This window comes from Protomyctophum bolini, assembly GCF_963924005.1.
Source record: "Protomyctophum bolini genome assembly, chromosome: 2".
NCBI lineage: Eukaryota > Metazoa > Chordata > Actinopteri > Myctophiformes > Myctophidae > Protomyctophum > Protomyctophum bolini.
The window spans coordinates 15,140,667-15,164,227 of record NC_137863.1 but is presented as its reverse complement, the minus strand read 5'-3'; the positions used below and the strand labels follow the sequence as shown (position 1 = coordinate 15,164,227).

The 23,561-nt window shown below is 41.3% G+C and overlaps 1 protein-coding gene across 2 annotated transcripts in view; it reads left to right on the top strand.

Annotated features, from left to right (window-relative positions):
* The window catches only part of LOC308324811 (metabotropic glutamate receptor 4-like), a 154,085-nt gene that overhangs the window by 61,829 nt on the left and 68,695 nt on the right, over positions 1–23,561 (top strand). For both annotated transcript variants that reach the window (XM_080777113.1, XM_080777112.1), the window contains exon 2: positions 8,288–8,504. In XM_080777113.1, the coding sequence (XP_080633239.1) occupies positions 8,288–8,504 (217 nt within the window). The remainder of the gene's footprint in view (positions 1–8,287; positions 8,505–23,561) is intronic.

Here is a 23,561-nt window from a genome sequence, read left to right as displayed (position 1 = left end):
GCCTTCATAGTCTTTAGGGAATGCAACCTCCTGCCTGAGGGAAGCGGGGCAAAAAGACGGTGGCCTGGGTGTGTGGGGTCAGCAATGATCTTCCTGGCCCTCCTCAAAGCCCTACAGGGCCTACAGCATTTCCTTTACCAGTTGTACTTCTGAAACAGAAGCCACTCTCTCCAACACCTGGTGGCACCTGCTTCATTCCCTTATCCCCATTAACTTGCATCTGTGGCAGCCTCAGCTCAGCTCACAAATCATTTTATCACCTGAGAGCTTCCGTTGCTTTGCTATATCAGGCAGGCAGCGGAGAGGAGCCTGCTGCTCTCCACTGTGATCTGCATGATTGGAACAGGGGGCGATGTCGGTCTCTGCGGAGGAATGAGCTCAACGTTATTGGCTTTGCCGTCGTCCTTCTCAGTGCGATTGAATGTCAAAATATTAAAGGTCAAATCAGAGAGATGGAAATACTATGAAAAGGTCTGAAGCATGCTCAGAGATTCTATCACCGTGCTCCTGGGATGGGACATTTGACTTGTTGGCCACTGGTGGCTGTTGCACTGAGAAATTAGCAGGAGCTATCTCAAATCTCTGTTGCCAGTCTGCAATTTACTACCAACCCCGAAAGTATGCTTTATATCAAAACAATTAGACAGTCTATATTTATCGAAAGAATGCATTAGATTTCCCTAATGTGAATCTGAGTGGGAGAAGGCATAACTTAAATACAATTAATTTCCATTAATATATTGATGTAACAACACTTCAGTAAGCAAGCATCCAGTAATCAAGGCTAAGCTGCCAACCAAGAATATAATCTATATCTATTGGTAAATTGAAAGAAATTACACATCAGCTTTGTGAAACACTGAGAACACTCATAATTAAGGAATAATGAATTAATTCCAAGCATCATGCCTGTGTATCATATTGCAATTAATCAGTGCATAGGCAATGCCAACCTATTGTCCCTACTCTGTTTACCACCAGGCTGCTGTTCATTCTCAGCGAAGTGACAATCTGTTTTGTTATATCATTATGCAGGAATTGGTTTTCTATTCTGTAGGCTCAGCTATTTGCTGCTCCACTTATCCAGACAGTAACAAAGTGAAACTCTCATCTCCCCTCAGTGTCAACAGCAGCTGATAGCAATTAAGGAGAAACCCTGCACAGTACTGTATACTGCAATGGTGCATTACATTGCTTTCAAAGAGTTCATCCACAAAATGACTTTTCATTGTCTGTTGCCTTTGTCCGAACATTTTCCTCCAGGGCCTAAATTAACTGAAGTGGCCAAGAGAATGAAAAAATTATGTGTGCTGGTATTTTTTCCAGCAGACAGACCCTGAATAGATTAGTACCGGTATATGAAAAATGCATGAAATATTAGTGAAAGTGTAAAAACAAAGAGAGAAACGCATTCAATGCATATTCTAGATCTGCTGTATAAAAGTATCATGCCTCTGTACAGTGGCCGTTGCATAACATAAGCAACACATCTGATATACTTTATTTAATCTGTGTGACACTGTATGCAGCTCAAGAACGGTTGGGATCGGTGCTTGCTTTAATACCACACAGGCACTAATAGGCCAGGCACATTTTGATTTGATGTACAGTGCAGCCATGGCTGTATTGGAGGCAACCCACAGAGTCCCTGCTGTGAGCCAGCCAGCGAGGTGCTTTAATTTGTTTCCAACCCATGGGAGCATGGCTGTATTATATAGCTGTGATACAGAACACAAAACAAGGTCACCATTCATGGTGTGCAACCACAGACATTAGTTAATTTCAATGTTCACAAAGTCTGGCAGAGTCAGACGCTCTACTTTCAGTGTACTATCATCATCTGTTTGTTTTTCTATTCACATTGGTCAAAAGGGAATATAGGCAGAGCAGCTGAATGCTCACGATGGATGAAATTGCCCTTGGGCGACCAGTCTTGCACTAGTTTTAAGCATTTCCATCCAAATGTTTTATGTTAGTTTATGGAAAGTGTATGCTAATCAGAAATGCACATGCTTAGGGGCAAGCATGCCTCAAAAAAAATTGATATGAATTTGTTGTTGAATGATGAATTTTGTTGCGAATCTATCATTTTACAAAACATATACAGTATAGTGATCATCAGCACATGCTCTCCTATAATATCAAAATTATTCAGAACCTAATTGTTTGCCTTCTGAATATTATTAAGGATTTTACAGCAGTAGGAAGTGGCATATAGATCACCTTATGTCTCAGGCTAATACGCCAGGCAATTGGTTGGATGATGTCGGGAAATGTAAAATGCTGGGTGCTTCGTTTATCACTTGCTCATGGCCTTTTTTTTCAAGAGATTCTCGGGGTGCACTTCACAGAGGAACTTACTTGGACAATGTACACAGACTGTGGCAAAGAAGCTAAGAAGGCAACGCCCATACCACCTTAGGCAGCCGAGGAGATTCAAGGTCTCAGAGATGGTCCTGAAAGTTTTCGAGTCTGCTACAATCCAGAGCATCCTAAGGGCTATCTCTGTATGCAATGGAAAGAGTGCTGTGGAAGGTGATTAGATCGGTAGAGCACACCACAGGGAGAGCTCTGTCTATCCCATGCATAAGACAGCAGGTGCTTGCGTAGGGCAAAAATAATTATGAAGGACAAACCACATCCCAGTAATGGACTGTTTGTGATGATGCGAAATGGCCTGCGTATCAAAGGCTCTGATGTTTTTTTCTTCCTGCGGCTGTCATAGCCCTGAATGAGGATATGCAAACAAACAAACAAACAAACAAACGAACCAAAATAACCAACTTACCAACCGGTAACTCAAGTGACATATGTGACATTCTACTGGGAGCTCAATCAACTCACTCAATTAATACAAAACAAATGAAACAATGGCACAAATTCATAAATGGCCTGCGCAGCATCCATGCGCAAATAATTGTAGGAGATGTTTGGCGTGGTGCTCAGAGGAGCTTTTTTCTAGTATTAATTAATGTTATCCCAAATTCAATGCCTTTTTCAGTCCAGGCAGATTGTCACACTCTGTCCTGAGTGAGGGTAGTGACACTGAACCAGCTAGGATTACTCCAAAATAAGGGCACTCATGGGAAAATCCATTTTAGCAAAACAAAACAGTTTTTATTCACCTTTTCACAGACCATCAAAATTGAAGAACGATGGTATTTACACAGTAAACTGCGCAGGTTGGCCCTAGGTCCACCTCTGCAGTCCTGCATTGACTAACTGGCAGTGGGAAGTCTCCCTACTCATATAGGCTAAGCCCCTCCCACGGACCATACCAACACTAAATTGATTCCACAATTACCCCAGTTACTCCTCAATGTCCAGAGACATCACATTTCATATACCGGTACACATTTAAAGTGTTACATAATATTCTATAAATTATCCACATACTGTAATATAAGAGTTCTCTAAACAAACCCTCCCACTGTTGGCATGTTCCCCATACCCCACAGCTGGTAGTTGCTCCCTTCAATGGAGTCAACAAGCAATTATCAATCAATTAATCAGACACCACACACTATACATAAAGTCACAATAACAAATATCACTGAAACATAAATACTACAAAATCAGTAATTCAGTATCCGTAAAGGACAAGAAATTAATATAGACTATGCAATATCCAGATACTATTAGTGTAGTTTACTTGAACTCTACTTCAGGTTAGAGAAATCTGTCATGTTTGAATAACAGATGCAAATATTATGCATGCAATCGTAAATCGCAAAGACAGAAATACTAGACAAAACCTACTCATTGATCCCATCATTATCATCAGTAAATTGTCCCTCCTCCCAACAGGATACCAATCAAAGCAAACATAATCTAAGGCAAATGTGAGACCTGACTGTCACTAAAAGAGAGAGAGATACTATAAATAGGAAGCATAGGAAATTTAACCTCGGCTGATCTTAGGACATTTTCAAATGTTATTAAATGCCTTGATATAGGGCAACATCTGAATTCTAAATTAGACATTTCTAGAGTAAGATGTTTGTATTCAGATTGCAGAGATACAGTAGTACAGACAGAATGGGTGCACACTCCTCTAACTCCAACAGTTAATTGTACTCTCTCATGCAATGACTCAAAGACTTTATTTGTCTCATACTCATTAATCACATGAGTAGTCACAAAACAAAGCACAGGTGGTAAAGTTGCGGTAAATGCTACTTCCAATTAAGAATGACTGTCAAGCTATAGTGTGGGTTATCATTTGCAACATGAACTATTCATCATAAACAGCAGAATGACACATGTTGTATTACCTCATGTTAATGAGATTAATACAAGGTATTAATGTATAAATTAACCAGATGAACCCCAGCGTCCCTATATCTCATAGGTGATCATTAGGCAAAAATTGGCAAACATTCTGAGAAAATAGCAGCTCTCCATGCTCACAATGTGTCACATTGCGATATGTTGTGAGCTTGTAAATTGACATTTGCTATAGAGGGAAAAAAAGGAGTGGGCCAAGTACAGACCCCTGGGGGACCCTGGTTAACAAAGTAAATGCGTTACAACTACCATAATGGATTGGGTATAAGTTGCTGAAGATGCCTATATTGCCCATTATCCTTGCAGCATCTCAGTCAACTGATACACTACGTCACTGATGTTATGCTGTAACTAGGCTATTATTGGAAAACTTTTGTCAGAGCAATTAACAGCTTAGCGCGGAAGTCATGTCTTCTAAAGTGTTCGTGTTTCATTTCACACTGCTGATAAAATAAACCTGAGCCACACTGGGGAAAACACCAGAGAACTCTTACTGGACAGTATTATCTTATCATTGATGGTGTTTATTTGAAGACAAATGAAGATCTTACTGCTTGCAGTTTTTGGGAGAGTGACTAAAGATATATTTAGTCTACAGATACATGCACACACACTCAAACGGGCACACCACGGGTTGGATCCATTGGAACACAGGATCTTTGTTTCGTATAGTGTTTTGTGGTTTTATGATAATGAAAGCTGTATTATACTTTAATTACATATTTAAAACAGGGACAAGAGTTTAAAATTAGCAATAATAACTACAGTATAACATCTCTGTGCAGCACTTCACACGCTGTACTGGACCTAATTACATCATCTCTATCAAATACAATGTCTTGCCCCACAATAGTAGGGTAACTTATATAGGACATAAAGTGGAACATCTATTCTTTGAAATAATCATCTGCTAAATCAGTCCATACGCCACTAAACTAAAATCACAGTCACACTTAAAACAAGTCTAACTGGTCAATTAGTAACAGCTGTGTCAGTGTTGCCAAGTTTAGCTGGGGGACGTGTTCATTTCTCATGATGCACTTGGGTGGCAGGAATATCCTTATACCTGAATGTTGTTATACTTAACTATGGGAATGGATTGGGGAATTAGTGGGCCGTATCGTTGTTTCATGGTGCTCATTTGGTGATTCATGTTCATATGCCTGCCTCATGTGATATGCTGCTGAGACACAGTCTGACTTTCCTTGTTTATTCATGCACCTACACTCGTAACAGTGCTCCGATTTCACAGGGCTCTGATATCAGTTAACCACTTGAACCCCAGCATCCATATTCTGGTGGGAACATTAGCCAAAAATGACAAGACGAGAAGTGGTCCCTACAAGAATGGCTCTGAGAGGCTTTTGCAAAAAAGTTAAAATGTAATTAATCCATTTCATTTTTTTTTGTTTTGTTCCCTTGTTATACAAATTATACTTGCCAAGCTAAACTCCCTCCAATATAGCGGCATTTCACACTGCGTGAAAAGAAGGGCAATTATGGGCACTAGATTTGCCCGTAAACCTCAAATTTAGCAGGCATATACAGGTGTAGTAATATATGGTAATATAGTGTGATGGTACAATTCGGGAGTTTACCGTTTGTTGGAAAGTTTAACGGGAGTTTCCTGTACACATCCGTATTCCATGCTTTTTGCGCAGTGTCAATGAATTGCATTTTTGCATTTTTTGCATTCAGTGTCAGTGGCTAATTAGTCAGACTCTTTAATTACAATAACAGTTGGTCGAACAACTAATGTGACCGGCACGGAAAGGCTTTTTAACTATTCAAAGAGTTCTCCTGGAGCCTGGGCCTATTTAATTCCTTGACCCCAAAAACATATATTTTGACACAAGATTGAGCTTCTATGTGGCTTGGAAGCCGAGATATTGGCACTATTACTTTATGGTAGCCATCTTTGAACGCCAAGATGGCCCCTGCACTTCCAAAATGAAATTTATGGTTATGGAGAGCATGTTGAAAAAATGTGACGCTTTTGTCAGCCGTGTCCACATTTCTCTAAAATATGGCCCTAAGCTACTGCACTATTTGGGCAGGAACTCAACTGTAGTAGCCTACCTATGAAATAGTAAAAAAACTGTTGAAATACCAAGATATCATGTCACCATGCATGCGCTTATTTTGTGTGTGTTACTTCATGTGTTCTCTCTTTGACTTCTCTGTCATTTGCACCAATTATCAGATATAAACTATAACCTCAACATCCTCAGGTGTTAGTTGAGCTTTTAAGTATTCCGACAGCATGAATAAACATCAAAGTATAATACATTTCAGCTTATGAAGGTGACTTTATTCCATTATTGTGCTTTCCACACTATTATTGAGTGAGTAAAACATTGTTATTGTTACCAAGTAATGGTACTTCAGGAGTTGATAAAGCCCAGGCATTCAGGGTTTCAAAGACTGTGAAGTCCTCCCTATGTTGACACAGGTCTCCACCAGGAGGATAGGTGTGTGTGTGTGTGTGTGTGTGTGTGTGTGTGTGTGTGTGTTGTTTGGCAAAATGTTTAGGAGCAATATAAATGTGTGTGTGTGTGTGTGTGTGTGTGTGTGTGTGTGTGTGTGGGGGCTCTAGAGAGACTGTGTACCAATTTGTGTGATGTTTGGACAAAATCTGTAGGTGTACTGTCAAAAAACTTGTTTTGCACAAAGCGGCCTCCTGGTGGCGCTATAACAGGCCGTTCTGGAAATTCTGGGTTCATCGTTGGCAACTTGGCATCCAGGGAGTGTGTGTGCAAAATTTGACATCGACCGGGTTAATGGTGCCGGAGATTAGCTGTTCACAGACAGACGGACGGACACACACATGGACACACGGACGGACGGAGTGCAAAACATACTCTCTCCCCATGCCTTTGGCATGGTGGAGACAATGACTTCAGTTGTCATCTATATTATCTATTGTTGTGTATCTAAATCTACGGTATATTTTCAGTGCACTTCAGACACGCTGTATCTCTGTACACTTTTTTGCTTTACTACTTTGTCATATGAGGAGAACATACATTGCCCGTATCTTTATGAATATCACTAATGCATGTTGGTGTACACAGCAAGCAAGTGACCCCGGCTCATGAGTTTGACATGGCCATCATTTCAAGTTGTGAACGGCTCTGCCTCCTGTGGCCCAAGGGAGCTAAGAAGCTGTGCTTTGTATGAGAATGCTCAGTGGGGGATCGGGATGACTGGCTCTGTGTTGAGTCGGCAAAGGCAGGTGGTCTGCTTGATGCTATCACATTGCTCCCTGAAAAAAGTGTTTATACTCTCTACCTCTCCCTCCTTGCTTTTTTCGTTCCCCTCCATCGCGCTATCCCCCTCTATCAAACGCACTCCTCCCGGAGCCTCCCAGCAGATATATTTTCCACTCTTCCATCTGCGACCCACCTATCCTCTACTATCTATGTCCCTTCCTCTACCTGACCTCTATTCCTTAACTCCATAAACTCTCTATAGTTTTACTTAGTAAACTTAACTAGTATTTAGTTGCCTGGGAGCAGCTCTGTACTTGGTCTGCTCTCTTTCCCTCTACACTAAATCTCTTTGCCGAAAAAACGTTTTGCTTTGTGGTGCATTGAAAGCTTGTAGCTCTTCTATTTTCATAAAATGGACACCCACAGAATAGGGCACTCTAGGGTTCATGTGGTTAAAGCCCAATTCATACAGCACAATGCGACACATTTGAAAACCTGTTATTTTCAGCAAGCGACATGCCGTGTCATGCCACAAAGCATAAGTGCAGCCATCATGGACAATCCCTCTCATCCCCTACACATACACAACACTGTGGCAGGGCAGAAAAGCTCCTTCAGCAACAGACTGTTACACCCGAGTTGCAAGAAGGAGCGCTATAGGAGATCTGTTCTGCTCCATCCCTCTCAGGGTCCCATGGTTCATGGCATGCCCTCATACCTTAACCCCTTGTCCCTGAGGGCCACAGCTGGATGTTGACTCTGTCCTTCCATTATTCCCTCTTGTACAGATACCTCAGGTGAGCTACGCTTCCACGGCTCCGGAGCTGAGCGATAACACCCGCTACGACTTCTTCTCCCGTGTGGTGCCTCCAGACACCTATCAGGCCCAGGCCATGGTGGATATCGTCAAAGCAATGCGCTGGAACTATGTCTCTACTGTGGCCTCAGAAGGGAACTACGGAGAGAGCGGGGTAGATGCGTTCATCCAGAAGTCTCGGGAGGATGGTGAGTGTGCTGGGCCATCATATATTATTACCAGTTGTCTTGCGAGGGAAGATTGAGTCCTGGGAGAATGTGCTGTACTGTAGGGGGATCCCTGAAGTGCTGAGACACGTGAGCAGGAATCAATCAGAGTGATGGAATGTGAGATGCAATTGTGCAGACCCTGCAAACTGCAGACGATTACGTGCATAATCTAACATACGAGACACATTATTATTATCATATACTGTAGGATCCAAAGAAGTATGAAAAATTGTATACAGAGAAAATGTAGCTGTTATAACCATTTTTTAACTGCTACAGTAGAATTGCTTATGCTCAAATCACAGAGAACATTATTAAATTGTGTCAAGACCACTAAAGAAATGATAGATTATGCTTTATTTCATGGCCATCTATCTCTGTCAGCCAAGCCTAAGAATTTGTTCTTATAGGCGTTGGCCTGTTTGGCAGAATCAGGCTGAGGGGAGGGGTAGGGTTATAGGTTCATTCAGCATCCGGTAGATAAAGGAGAAGTGAGACCTTCAGTGCAACTGTCTTTTTGAGGAACAAATTATTTGTCCCACAGGAGACACAGAAACATTTCCTCAGCACTTTGCATGCTGTGGCCTCTCTGAAAGTTCTCCCTGCATCTACTCACCCAGTTTCTCTATTAAAGGGAGTGTGTTGTGTAATTTGGATGAGACCTAGAGATGTTCTGGTCACCACCTTTGGCTTGCACATGACTTGGCAACAGAAGGCTGACTTGGCTGTGGATGCTCATCTATTACTTCCACTATAACTTCATTGACTCAATTCTGACATGGCCCGGGCCACCAGGGCACATGGTTTGGAAGGACACAGCATGGCACACACGCACGCACGCATGTATGTTTGCCGGGCCTTGATGCCGTCGTAATGACAGATTTTACACTTGCTCACAACGTGTCACAACGCGACGCATTGTGAGCTTGTAGATCTGTTATTTTCAGCATGCAACCAAGTGCAAAATTACTTATACTGGATCTCTTGTGCACTAGTCCCTTCCTAACATTTTAGTCTAGTTTTTATTTGTTGACGAAAACTTAGTAGCTTAGTTTTCATTTAGTTTCCATTTAGTTTTCCTCAGTGGAAAAGGTAGTCGACAAACATCGTCATAGTATTAGTCAACGAAAACAACACTGGCACGCACACACTTGGCGGCCTGACAGGCGTTAAAGGGGTAGGGGTGTAAAAAAAACACAAGCACACAATCACACATCCAAAACATGCAATCCATAACATACTAATAACATACTAATAATAGCTCCAAGCTAGCAAACAACACCATCAGGCAATACCAAAACAAGACAAGCAGTATGGCAAACAGACAAAGCACAGCAGACACAGCCCAGCCTATCTCTGAATGTTTCCAGGATTTGGTTGGAAGCCTATAAGTGTTGTTTGGCTGACAACTTTTGACAAATAATGTGAAAAGCAATGGAACTAACACGTGGAGACTTGGCATTGTATTGAATTTACACAAGTATATATAAACTATATGTAAGCTGTGGCTGATGATTCCAATGGGAGTTGATTCCAATGGGAGTGTTGGTTAGTTTCTTTGTATAAAGTTGTCTGGCTTCCTAAATCATGAAACCACTGTCTGCTCTCTTTGTCTTGCTTGCTTACACCTTCATCGTGGGATTCAGATTTTTTTTAAATGTAAACAACCGATTTTTTTGGAAAGTAGAAAATGCCATTACCAACTTGGCTAAATCATTAATTACAGCAAAAAGTAAAAATAATTATTATATTACAGTAATGCCTTAACTCAATGTTATACAGTATGGATGTGATGCAAGGAAACGTCAAATGGAGTCAACCTCAATTTTCAGAACAGGTGAGCTGTGTGTAGGTAACCTGACGCTGCCAGATCCAAAAAGCTTGCTACACAAATTTGTTTCACAGCTTATTTGGATCTGGGATCGCGGAAGCAAATTCGATGACGGGGCTGTTCCTTTTTTTCAAGATACATGGTAGATGATTGGATGGGAGCGTCTGTCTATCACCGTGTGGGCGTGCAAACACAACCAATCATATCGACGTGTCTATATACCGTCACATCCGCATCCCGCCTTTAGCTCACGCTGATTGGTTCGGTGCGAAGCAGATCTGACTCAGGGCTCAACTCTGTCAGAGATCCCAGATGAGTGTTGTGTTGGGGAATATGTTTCCGCAATACCGCCCTCATCTGGCAGCGTCAGGTTAGTGTGTAGGGTGTAGAACAGAAATTTGCTGCACTATTCCACAGTCTTTCTCGGTTGCTCTCAGTTCAGGAAATTGAGAAGACTATTGCACAGATCTAAACTCCTTTCTGTGCTCCTCTAAATCTTGGATAAGCAAATGCCACCTGTACCAGGCTAATGAGCTAAAAAAATACAGTACAGTACAGTACAGTACAGTACAGTACATATAATATATGACCATATTATGGTCATTTGCATATATGGGCCCGACCGAATGGGCACAAAGAGGAAACTGACAGACGGGTACAACGGGTACACTGACAAAGCCACTATATGGACACTATATCATACTCAGACACATCAGTCGGATCGGCCGTGCAGCGTAGTTGTGAGGGTCGTACCGGCCCGAACCTCTAGTCTGGTAAATTCACCATCGAACCTCTTGAGCTACATCACGCACTCACTTCTATAGTCTTGTTGCAGAGAAATTGAGAGAAAAAAAGGCTGATTATCTGAGTCAGCTCCCAACAGCAGCATACATGAGCCACCTGCTCCACCACGGCTGAGTACAGTAGGCTACAGGTAAAAAAAAAGCTCAAAGTGAAAGGTAAATATGTACTGTAATCCAGGTGGGGCTTGTTGATTTGGGTTGTATGTGTTTGCATTCTGCCGATAAACAGTGCCTGGAGCTGCTGGTAATGCAGGCTTCACCCTTCTTGGCATGGTGGATGTGATGAGCAGCTGCTTCCATGCACTCCACACACACCAAGATGAGACTTTCCCCAAAGGGTGATGTCTATGGTCAGAGCCAAGGAGCTGACTGTATGTAGAACAGTACGCACTAAGTACTTGCGTTAATTTAACTCTGAGAGTGTACAAAATAATACATTAACACTGTATGTTTTTCCGTGCAGAGCTGTGGGATGCGGTTGTGCGTTCAACAGCCCCAGCATATGGAGACACATTCTGTTACTGTTCGAGTTGATGCTATCCATGAACCCTTTAGAGAAAACACATTTAATAATTCATACAGTATTATGGTCGTTTAATTTAATGGATATACACAACATTGATCTCATCTGGCATACTTGATGAAACCTGTCACCATACAGTATTACCGTTTCTTCAGTGGGAGCCACTGAGAAAGTTTTCTGCAACAGAAAAACTCTGCTGCTATAACAATATAATATCATGAAGAAATTCAACAAAATTGTGAGAGAATTGCACCCCCATATCCTCAAAGTTACAACACCTGCTCTACCAAATTACACAGAAGGTACTGCATTCTTCACTGGTATAGGCACAGCACGATGCTTTATTTCTTTAATTTCACATGCAGTGCCTCCTTTGCACGGCATACTTAGTTTCGAAATGGCATGTTGATTATGCTCATCTTGGGGCCCACTCCATAGCCTGTTATGGCATATCAGCTTCGGAATGTATGAATATTGGACCCTTTTCCACTCTCGCCTTTCAGGAAACACACAGGAAACATTGTGACTAACAAAGTGTAGGCTAATGGGCTAAATAAGCCCGTAGAGTGCCATCTTTGACTCTAGACAGCCCCTCACTGGTGCAGAGATGTTGATTACTGTGAGCCCGCCCTAAGAGATGTCATTAATCAAGTTAATGAAACACAATGTCAATAAGAGCCCTAACGAGTTTCCCCTGCAAACCGATGGCCTGTCTGACATCAACATGAGAAACCCTGCTGATGGAGTGACTGTCCTACCCCTGTGACGAGGAGGATTACAAGCCTTAGCCGCGGAGCTATAGCATGGGCTGAATGAGGCCATGTGAAGAATATGAAATGAGGAGAAAAGAGGGGGATACATGCACGCCAATGCTGCAGTATGCTTCAGCGTAGGTAGCGTTGACTGATAAGCTGTAATGGAGGTATAGTACTGAAGGTTGTGTTTGAGGAACTTATTTGGTGCTTGTTCAGGTCCTTTTAGTGTCAGTGGTAGGCCTATTGAATATTATGCTAAAAAGGAACATACTGTAGTTGACCATTTTAATTTTCTAATTTCCTTCTTCCCGGTATATAAACTATTTTATGATAAGCAAACAATACGTGGAGAATTTAAATATAAACAAAGCAAACACCATCTCGTTCCACACAGCAACATGGAGACATTTGAACATCTGCATTCCAAATGGCTGCAGTCTCCCCGGAATCCACATCAACTCAGTGGCGGCTGTTCCTGATACCTTCCATATGGCCTTTTATTCTCTTATCTCTCAACCTGTGTGTGGCATGTCAGCCAGTTAGGTCTTTATTTATTATTTGACATCCCACAAATGACCCCTGAGTGCTTCAGATATGTCCTGTTGCAATTTGTTTAAACAATTACATGTCTGTGCTTAATTGGGCAAGGCGGATGGCTGACTAATCATCACTCATCTCCTGTCACTAGATCTCTCTCTCTCTCTCTCTCTCTCTCTCTCTCTCTCTCTCTCTCACACTCTCTCTCTCTCGCTCCCTCTCTCTCTTTTATACTGTGGCGCTTCTCTTCAATGACATAATGATTAGGAGCTGTGTAAGGAGGTATCCCTCCTAACACAGCCCCTGTAAAAGGCAATTATCTGAAGGAAGCATGACTGTTTTAAATTGCTTGTGTTGTATAGTCCACACAATAATAACAACTATAGCTATAACAGAAATATGCTTTTTATGTTTGAGCTTGTGTACCAGGGTTAACGGTACACAGGTGCTCACATCTCCATTGGTAAATATATCCAATGGAGACAGAAGCTCCAGAAAGTAATTGTTGCCGATCTAATCAGTGAAGCAGAAAGCCAGCGTAATGGATTAAGGCATGGGGACGGTTTCAGGGGATGTTCAAGGGAAGCAATCCTATGCGATGTTTAATTTATCCTGAAGTACCCAAGGGAGGCGGCACAAGTTTGCTGCAAAAAGCAATGTGAATGTGTAAAGATAAGTGGTTAGTGGCTGCTAAGCTAATATATGAATATAATTGCCTGGAAAATGAAGAGATAAGAACAAGAGGATGGTAGCTGAGAGAGATCATCCACCAAAATGACTCTCAATTGCCAAGCTGTCGTGTCGTGTGAAACTGGATTTGTCTCAGTCAATTTAGAGTGCAAGGAATATGAGTGCAAAATAAAACAACATTGTGGAATAATATGTTACCAGTAAGACGCGCAAACGCGGGAAGCTAACGCAACTCATACATATTTTTTTAAAGATTTATTTTGAAGTTATTATTTTTTTAAGTTAAGTTATTTTTAAGTTAAGTTTTTAACTTAGCCATAACCATATAAGGAGTCCCCAAAGCAGCTATACGTCCAAATATGGAGTGTGTTGCATCAATCACAAACAAATCACTCAGCTCCATATAATGGGCACAAAGGGGGGACACACGGACACACGGACAGACATGATCTGCTAGGTCTCATAGTAAGTGCTCATTGCGTTCGCAATGAAACAAACTTAATTCAAACTCATTTTTAGGTTCCAGTAACCATGAGCATAATATTATTTGAAATTGTGATTCTATTGAAGACTTAGGGGGTTTTAAGAAAGATACAATAACATAAAGAAATGTATTTATTACTGATTCCTGAGGGGAAATACATTTTTCTGCATTTTATGCAGCAGTGGTCTGCTCAGGTGAGTGCATGGGGATCAGTTAGGGGTTGACCACATGAACCCTGTTGGGTGAAGACATTTTGTAGAGTAGACCCCTCAATGAAGTTACTTACTTTATTCAATGGTCAATGAAGCGTCCTTCGAAAGCCTATTATGCAAGGTTATGCAAGGACCCACTGTGATTGGCCAGAACATTATTTACTATTCTCTGCCTATCGGGTTGCAACTGGAACGGCCCTGAGTCGGCTAAGCAAACTTCGCAACTGGGCTCAAGTTCGCTTGAGACGGTGGGCCTCCGTCGTGGTCTAGTCAGTAGTTATATATTTAGGTCTAGTCCACAGTTGTTGTAGGCGAGCGAGAGGCACTTCCGCATTGGCCACGTGGTTATAAGCAGAACCCGTGTAGGATTCAGAAATGTCACATCAATGCAGTACCTATATAGGGTTTAATATTGCTAACCACATTCAACCTGGTGTCCATTAAAGGCTAAATGTTATTTATTTATTTTTTAAAAGCTCACAAATGCATCAAATATACGACATGTTGTGAACTTGTAGATCGGCTACTTTCACCGCTCTACACCACCAACAAAGTATAAAATAGGGCTTAAGTGACATTTCAACGTGAAGCTAAGTGGAGCCAAGGATAGAACCGGGGGCCTTTTCTTTCCCAGATGGCCGGTGGCTTCTCCATTACTGAGCCATGCACTGCTGCCCCTATATTCCTTTGCACTGTTATAAAGAACCTGCTAAAAAGAAAAGGGATTTCAGTGAAACAAAATGAAATGATTATGCAAATCACCACCTAAAGAAGATAATCTGGATTACAATAATCTGTCCAGTTCGTCCTCATTAGAACATACTGATAGCACTTTTGTATGGAGGATAAGATGGGCTGAGCTTCCTCTAAGCACCCTCTGAATGGCTTCATGTCATCACGAGGGCAATTACATTTGGCTTACATATTCTGTTTCTCAAAGATTTTGATGCCTACAACACAAACCTGAAATACTGAACAGGAATTATCATAATGCAATTACTGAAATTAGACTATAATAGAGGTAATTATAATAAAGCCATCATAATGGTTAAAAGTGCATTCCAGACATGATTTGGGCAGTGCATGTTCCAGAACATGCCCATACCAGTAAGAACAAACTAAAGTGTTACATTTCATTTTCCATTTAATGTAACCTTGTAGGTGGCCTTAGCCCATTTACTGTAAATTACACAGTTGGTTATAAGGAATGGACCATTCTAGAAAATATACACAGAACTGTATTTATTTCTGAAAAGTATTTAATTGGAGAATAATTTTGCTTATTTGCAACTAAATATATTTCTATGGCGTGGAATTATTTTAGTATAGGTTTCCAATGGTTCCCAAACCCATTGCTTTTTATTATTATTTCAACAGATTCTTTTAAATTAAAAAGTTAAATGATTTTAAAAAATGAAAAAGTAAAATAAGATTTTTCAGATCAAAAAAAGAAAGATCTCAATTTTTTTCAAGAAATGGTGTTAATATCAATACCAGTAAGACGCCCTGAGGGCCTCACAGAGCTTCTTAATACGGCACAGTTAAACTATTAATCTGGTGTCAGTGAGGTCAGATGTAGAGTTGCTGACCGGCTCCATATATGCAGATGGTTATGATCCAGTCTTCTCCATGTCGTGATCTTCATATATGGAGACTGCCATATATGGAGCGTGTCAGGAGGAGTGATGTCACGTGGCATGATGGCCTGACAACCATATATGGATGTGGCCATATATGGAGCGTGTCACGAGGCGTGATGTCACGAGGCGTGATGTTCTGACAACCATATATGGAGGCCGACCAACCGACCAACTGACGGGTTTTGCAGGTTTTCATAGACCTACAGTCGCAACAACACGTCACGATAGTGTTGTGAACTTGTACTTTGGCTATTTTCAATATTCTTTCAATAATTCATTAACATTTAGTAAATTAATGGAGTATTTCTGTAAGTTTGAGTCCCAGGGGGACACCCAATAGATCTTTTTTGGTCTTGAGCTGAAAAACTACCATGGTAGGTTAAGGTGGTTGCAGTATACAGTAAAGTACATCAACAAAAGTGCACAAGAATATTGTATATATTTGTATATGTGTATATACTGTATAAAGGTCCTTCATCTTTATGGCATACATACAGAATGTAGACTAGAATAGAAAAGAGGTTCATGTTTTGTCCAATGGGGCCATCCAATAACTCTTTAAGTTGGACCTACCATTTCTCTTACAGTGTGGAAACCTTTCATCTGGGGAACTGTTGATGACATTTAAAAGGATAGATAGGCATACCTCCATTTGCTGGAATTGGTAGATAATGGCTCGGAATCCGATAACCAATGATAATCAGTCATCTATCTTCCATCTTTCTTTTGCTTTGCTTTTAGCTGAATGAGGAGGAGGTCTTTAAAGTGAAGAACAGTATGTCAGATATCATTGTATCTATAATAAAAGGAGCTAATCTCAGCGCCTATAGCTCCATCATGTTTAAAACATGAATAGTTATCCTGTACCTAGGTATATTGAAATGCATTGACATAAGATATTGTCACAAGTGGATGGTTCGCCAAGCGTGTGGGTATTTGGTCCCTTGGATAATTTGCATAATAATTGTTTTTCTTTCTTTTAGTTATTTTTTTCATTTATTTGGGGTATTTTTATGCTTTTTTTAAGGGCCGTGTAGAGAGCCAGGAAACCAACAACAGTGTGAGATGAAAGGTACTGTAACCTAAGACAAGATGGGGTTGAATCTTAACCTCTTGCACTCACATGAAGCATTATGGTACTGTATGTGCAGCACTAACTGGCTGAGCCACCAGGCACCCCCAATTTGCATAATAATTCTATTACTCTACAGTGTTCACCACGGTCACAGAGTTCCAACAATTTCCCAAATCCCCATACTTCTTGTAATGGGAGACAAATGTAATTTCATTCCTGCACAAGGACCTTTAAGGGTCAATTTAGAAATGGATATGGAAGAGTCCCCCACCCCCTTAGAAATGGTGGAAAACCAATGCCAGAATGACATGAGTGGGTGGGTGGGAAGAGTGGCTTTCCAGCTTCATGGCATTAGACAAAACACCCCAACCAGCCCTCCGTTTGCTTTCTGGGACAAGCAATCTCCCAGCACAGCAAGCTAGAATAACCCCAGAACCATGATGGTGCAAAAATATATTTGATTTGGATGCGGAGAAAAATGCAACATTGAATAAGATTTCCATAAGGTAATAGGCTGCACACGGAGATACAAATAGGATTCCAATTGCCCTATTAACTTTGATGAAGCCACAAGCTCAGCTTCTAGGTCTGATTGAAAGAAGTGCCAGGAGAAATACAATTTCCGTTTTATGTTGGATTCTAAGTTTAAATCTCATTGAAATAAACCTGCATGGCCTTACTTTATTTCATAAGGCATGCGTAGGTTTCCATTGTTATTATTGATATATGACTACTATTATTATACAATATATTGATATTAATATATACATTTCAAGTTGTGTCTGTCTGTCTACGTTAACATTGCCAAAGCAAAAGTGGAACAATACAAGAAATTAATAGAAATTATGTGTACACAGAGCTATTACTGAGGGAAATCTAACTTACAAAAAAATAAGAATTGTGCATTTTCTGGCCTATTTATATCCACATAAGAAAGGTTAGCTTATGGTAAGCTTTTGCAAAGTTGTGCACAAATTGTAGTTGTTGGCTTAGGGCATCGGTCGAGCGGTCCAGGCACCCAGCCTGACGGCGTGTCGCGGGTTCGTGTCTCGATCCCGACGACCTTTGCAGCATGTCTTCCCCCCCATCTCTCTCCCCCTTTCCTGTCATAATACTGTACAAATCTATCAATAAAGGCAAAAAGCTAAAGGTAATTCCAAAAGGTAGTTTGTACTCGTATGTACAGTTTTTCTACAATTGAATTTACAATAGTATTTTGCCTACAGATTCTCTACAATCTTTTCAAAACTGTCTAGATGTACAGTGTAGAATAGTAGTCTAGGATTATAGGTAAAGTCTACTGTACCAGTTAAGTCTACTGTACCAGTAAAGTCTACACTAGGGTTTAAAAGTTTTCCCCGGATTTGGCTCATTTTCATTCCCGGGAATTCCCGTCAAAAAAAAGAAGAAAAGAAAGTGCCCACTAAAATGCATTTATATGTAGATACTTCATATTTTCAATAGAATAGTGAGTAGTAGTAGTAATAGTAGAAACGTATAAAACGTTTTATTTGAACAAAATATGAACATATAAAAACAAATTATTAAATGAAAACATTAATAATGTATATAGGCCTTCGCTATTCAGAAAAAAGTGACACTTAAGGAGTTTGCACACCTAGCACGTTTTTCGGGACGGATATCGGAGAGAATGTCGGAGCACGGGAAAATATAATCGACTTTCACCCTTTGAGCAGTGCTGGGTCCCCAGAGAGAGAGAGAGAGAGAGAGAGAGCGACTGCGTCTTACCGCCCAGTACATTGTGTCAGAGCTCAAGGCTGACAACGTGTCTCATCTGGTCTTGTAGGCTACATTGCATAATGTGGTCTGGCAATATCTGCAATATCTTCTTAGGCAATGGTTTCTGTTGTGTCTGTCAAGCCAGAGTGTGATCAGGCTGCGGAAGGATACAGTATTGTCTCTGTATACTGTATCCATCTATAAATTCATGAGATCTCTGCCTGTCTGTGTGACTGTGTCTGTTTGTACTGTATTTGCCCCGGGGCATTGGAACTTGCCGTATGTCACCGATGACCTCTTCATGATGAGTACTAGGATAAAAGCTACTCTACTGGATACTCTGACCAAGAGTACAATGAGTTCTGTGACAAGTATACAACAATATTATATAAGGTTTGTAAAAAGCATTATGCCTGCAATTTACTAAACGACTAATAATAAAACTAACAAATGCAATATGGTGCCTATAGGAACGTGGTGCTTGGCCCCCTAAAAATAGAATAACGCAGGCCTTTCACAGTCTCATAAAAATGTGACACTATCTATCAGCCTCCAAACACAAAAAGAAGGAAGCTGAGGCCTGATTTATACTATAGTTGTGCAACACTAACACAATAAAGTATAAATCAAACCTTATAGTCTTAGTGTTTTTGTGCACATACAGTACCTGGGATGGTTGGGGAAGACTATAAACTGCCTTTCATCTGTTTGTTGTACTGTAAAATTTGACCATAATTCCCCATTTTTTCTGGCAGATTTTACTCAGTTGTTTTGGCTAAGGTTGTTTGCTATTTTCTCTTTGAGTAAATTCATGTGGAAGGGTTTGTTTGGCTGGAGTTCAGGATTTCAAGTGTACGCAACATTAAACTATTTTGAAGTTGTAGGAATTTGCTCATGCGTCAAAAGGCTCATGGAGATTCACTGCAATCCAATCAAGCCTGAGTGGCACTGGCAGCTAGCTTGTTCACTGGCCACACACAGGTGTGGGAGGCTATATAATATAAGTAGGCCTAGCTGCACTCATTTCCTCATGCCCAGATCACCAAACCATTGCTGTCGTTTCCCAAACCTCCAGACCAGAACTACCACCTTTACCACACTCACTCTCTCTCTCTGACTCTCTCTCTCTCTCTTTCCGGGGACTACGGATGGAAATTATCATCTCTGCTAAATCCGGTGTATTTCCGCTACATTTTTATGTAATGTTCATTAATATAGCCTACTCTGTCTCGTCCAAATAAAGTAAAGTAACTACCATCTTTCTGCAACCCTCAAACGGTGTGCGTCCAAGAACCAACCACACACACACACACTGTGTGTACCACACACACATCCATGTTTCCGACAGCCGTGGACAGAAGAAGCTGTGTTTTACATCATTTCCGAGTTTTTAGACAGCTGGTGGATGGAAAAGAAGCTCCACCCCCGAGACTGACTGCCGTGACGGACAGATTCTCGGAAACGCTCTTCCCGGAGCTTCTTTTCCATCCACCAGCTGTCTAAAAACTCGGAAATGACGTAAAACACAGCTTCTTCTGTCCGCGGCACTCGGTTCATGTGCCCGTGCTGAGAGTCAGTCACTACACCTGAACCAATTACCCAAGATCGCCTTTCACTATGGGAGAAGTTACACTTCCTTTGAATTAGAAGGGATTTAGTCAAGCAGGATTCAGTTTTTTTACATAACATCACTTATGTATTATTTTTTGAATATGCAAGACGAGACACAAAAGACAAGGCATACAATTAAAAAAAAAACATAAAAAAAGAGGTCATGGGATGTACAGCAACAAGCAACAACAATACATATTACAGAATTTTGGATTCCTTACATTCATTGACAACCGGAAAGACAGCCCATATTCACTCCATATCCGCCCCCCAGCTAAATACTCTATCCATTTCTCCCATCTTCTTTCACCCAGCTCTTTTTGCAGTCTTAAAGAATAGGTCAACATAACATCACTTTTACTCAGTATTTGTCATTGCCATTACAAATGTCGGTCACAACAGATCGCTGATAGAGAGAACATGAGTATGCCGGTTTGAAAAAAAGAGTTGTTTGTAGGATGTCGAGAAATTGTTGTTTGATCACCTAGCATTGAGCTGTTCCAAATGTCGATTTCTTTAGCTTTGTTTTGTCAGTCAAAGGAATATATCTTTTTCCAATTGTTGTGTTGGAAATGACATTATTTTTGTTTCAAAGTCAACACTTCCTATCAAGTGAGAACATGGAATATTAGACCTTTCATTTTCAGTGTTTTACTGAAACATATACTAGGCTACATTTCTTGTTTTGTTTTTTTGTTTACTACATTCTTAGTTAATGGCACTGGTAAGGGGGCTGGGCATTGATTATTATATACTTTTTCCCAGGCATGAATATAACATTTCTCATCTCCAACTTATATTTTCCCCCCATATTGATCCATTGTGTATCATGAGCAGGATTTGTAGATGTGTTAAACAGACCAGTGTCCCAACATCAGCGGCATGATCAATGGGAGAGGCAGCCTGGGTCAACAGTTTCAAAGCCTGTGTTTACTGAGGCAAAGTATTGGAGCAAGAGGGGCTAGTGGAACAGAGGGCACAAACTGGAATCAATAGAACAGCTATCATCATTTGCAGGGTTTATTAATGGCTTAGCCCCAAGCCAGAGAAAGAGAATAACACTCACTTGCATTTAGGCAACATTTCAGTGCTCATGGAACTCATATCCTATCCATCATCACTTCCTTTTTTTTTTGCAACTGAATGGCTAGAAAATGTCTGTGAAGCTGCCCGTCAGGAGGCTCTTTGTGCCTCTGTAGAAGTCCCTGATGGTGTTTGGGTCTCAGGCCGAATTGCTTCAGACGCCTGAGTCCATACAGATGCTGTTAGGCCTTTTCTTTTACGACTGCAGTGATGTGGCAGTCCCAGGTCAGGTCCTTCTCAATGTTCACCCCCAGGTATTTGAAGGTGTCCACCCTCTCCACCACTGAGCCATTGATGGTGATTGGTTGGAGCTCCTCCTTCTTTTTCCTGTAGTCAACCACAATCTCTTTGGTCTTTTTGACATTCAGGGAGAGGTGATTGTCCATGCACTGCTCCAAGGTGGCCACCTCCTCCCTGTAGGGCAGGCTGTCTCGTCACCGCCGGAAGATCAAACCCATGACTGCCAAGTCGTCGGCAAACTTCACGACGTGGTTTGACTCCTGGGTCGTAACGCAGTCGCAGGTGTACAGGGAGTATAGGAGAGGGCTGAGGACACAGCCCTCTCCTGTGCCCCAATGTGCCCTGTGCCCCAATGCTGACTCTGAATTCAGTCGCACAGTGATGTGTTCAGGCCCAGGTCCCAGAGCTTGCCATCAAGCCTGGAGGGAATTATGGTGTTAAATGCGGAGCTATATACCAGCGTGCAACTAAGTAAAATTCTGGCTTAAAGGCGAGCACCAGTAACTGAGCTTGCTTTGATTTGCTCTCTTACTGGTGGCTGAGTAGAATTCTCATGAATTTTAAAAGGTTATTTCTACCAGTGCATGATCAACAGCAGTACAATCCGTCACCGAGGATACAGCTATGAGGTAGAGTGGGTTTCCATCGACAGGTGCACAATATCCTTGTGGTTGTCAAAGAATTTCTTGTACGTATAGATACCTCACTGTCCTATGAAGATTATACAGACTGTGCCATCTTCTGTATTTTACAGTGTAAAAAAGGAAAAAAAAGACTCTCCACAGCAGCTGAATAGCTTCTAATATGACAGCTCAGTTGACGAATAGGGTCTCGGTTCAGGCTAATACCAATGCAGGTGTTAAGCACATGAACAAACACATTTTTCCCTCTGCTGTCAAGTCAAATTGTGGAAAAAACGCCTGTGTCGTGTGGTATAAAAATAAATGAAACAAAGACTAATTTTAAATTTGGCACTGATGGACTACTTTAGGCAATTTTTGATAAATGTGGAGGAAATAATATGATAAAGGAACAATTTCAATGAAGTATGAATCAAACCACTAGCTATCAACCAAATGTGATGACATTAAACTTCATCAGAATCATGAGGAAGCTGCCATGATGAGGGGGTGGGGTAGCAAGCATTGTGGGGATTATCGCTCCATGAAAGAGTGAGAGCTACTGGCCACTAATGAATTTGGCTGATTGAGTGAGTTTAGCTTGGTTTTTCTCCTTTGTGGTTTTGTCCTCCTTAAGTGTCAATACAGAATTAGACTCCCTGGCATAGCTTTGTGATCACAGTACCATATCCACGGGATTAGCCCACTTTTAGACTGCCATCTTGAGCCACTGACAAGAAGGCATTGATGACAAGGCCCTTAATGTCCACAGGGCAGGAAAACCTGAGCCAGGATTACTGTTTGGTTCTGTCATGTTGAGAAAACCGTGACATGACTGGCATATTGCAAAGCGCCATGAGAGATCCTTTCTCCTCCCTCCACTGCAGCTCACGGTGACACACATTGATCAACCCTCAGATGTGCCCATTTGGCTATTCTGAGTGGCCAAAGAGCATTGATCACGCCTCCAGGTCTTTAGTTTACAAAGTTAGGGAATAAGACCTGGTACTTAAGACACGCAAAATATAGCCCACGGAGTCATCAGTCATCCATTTCATGCTTGGCCCGGATTCCTCCCTCAAGTTTTCTTTTATTGTAGAATTGGGAAATGAACAACGTGTGCACTCTACTGTGAATTCTCCTTGGAAGTCTTGACAAGCCTTAAGAGAGAGATAAAGCAGGCATCAAATAG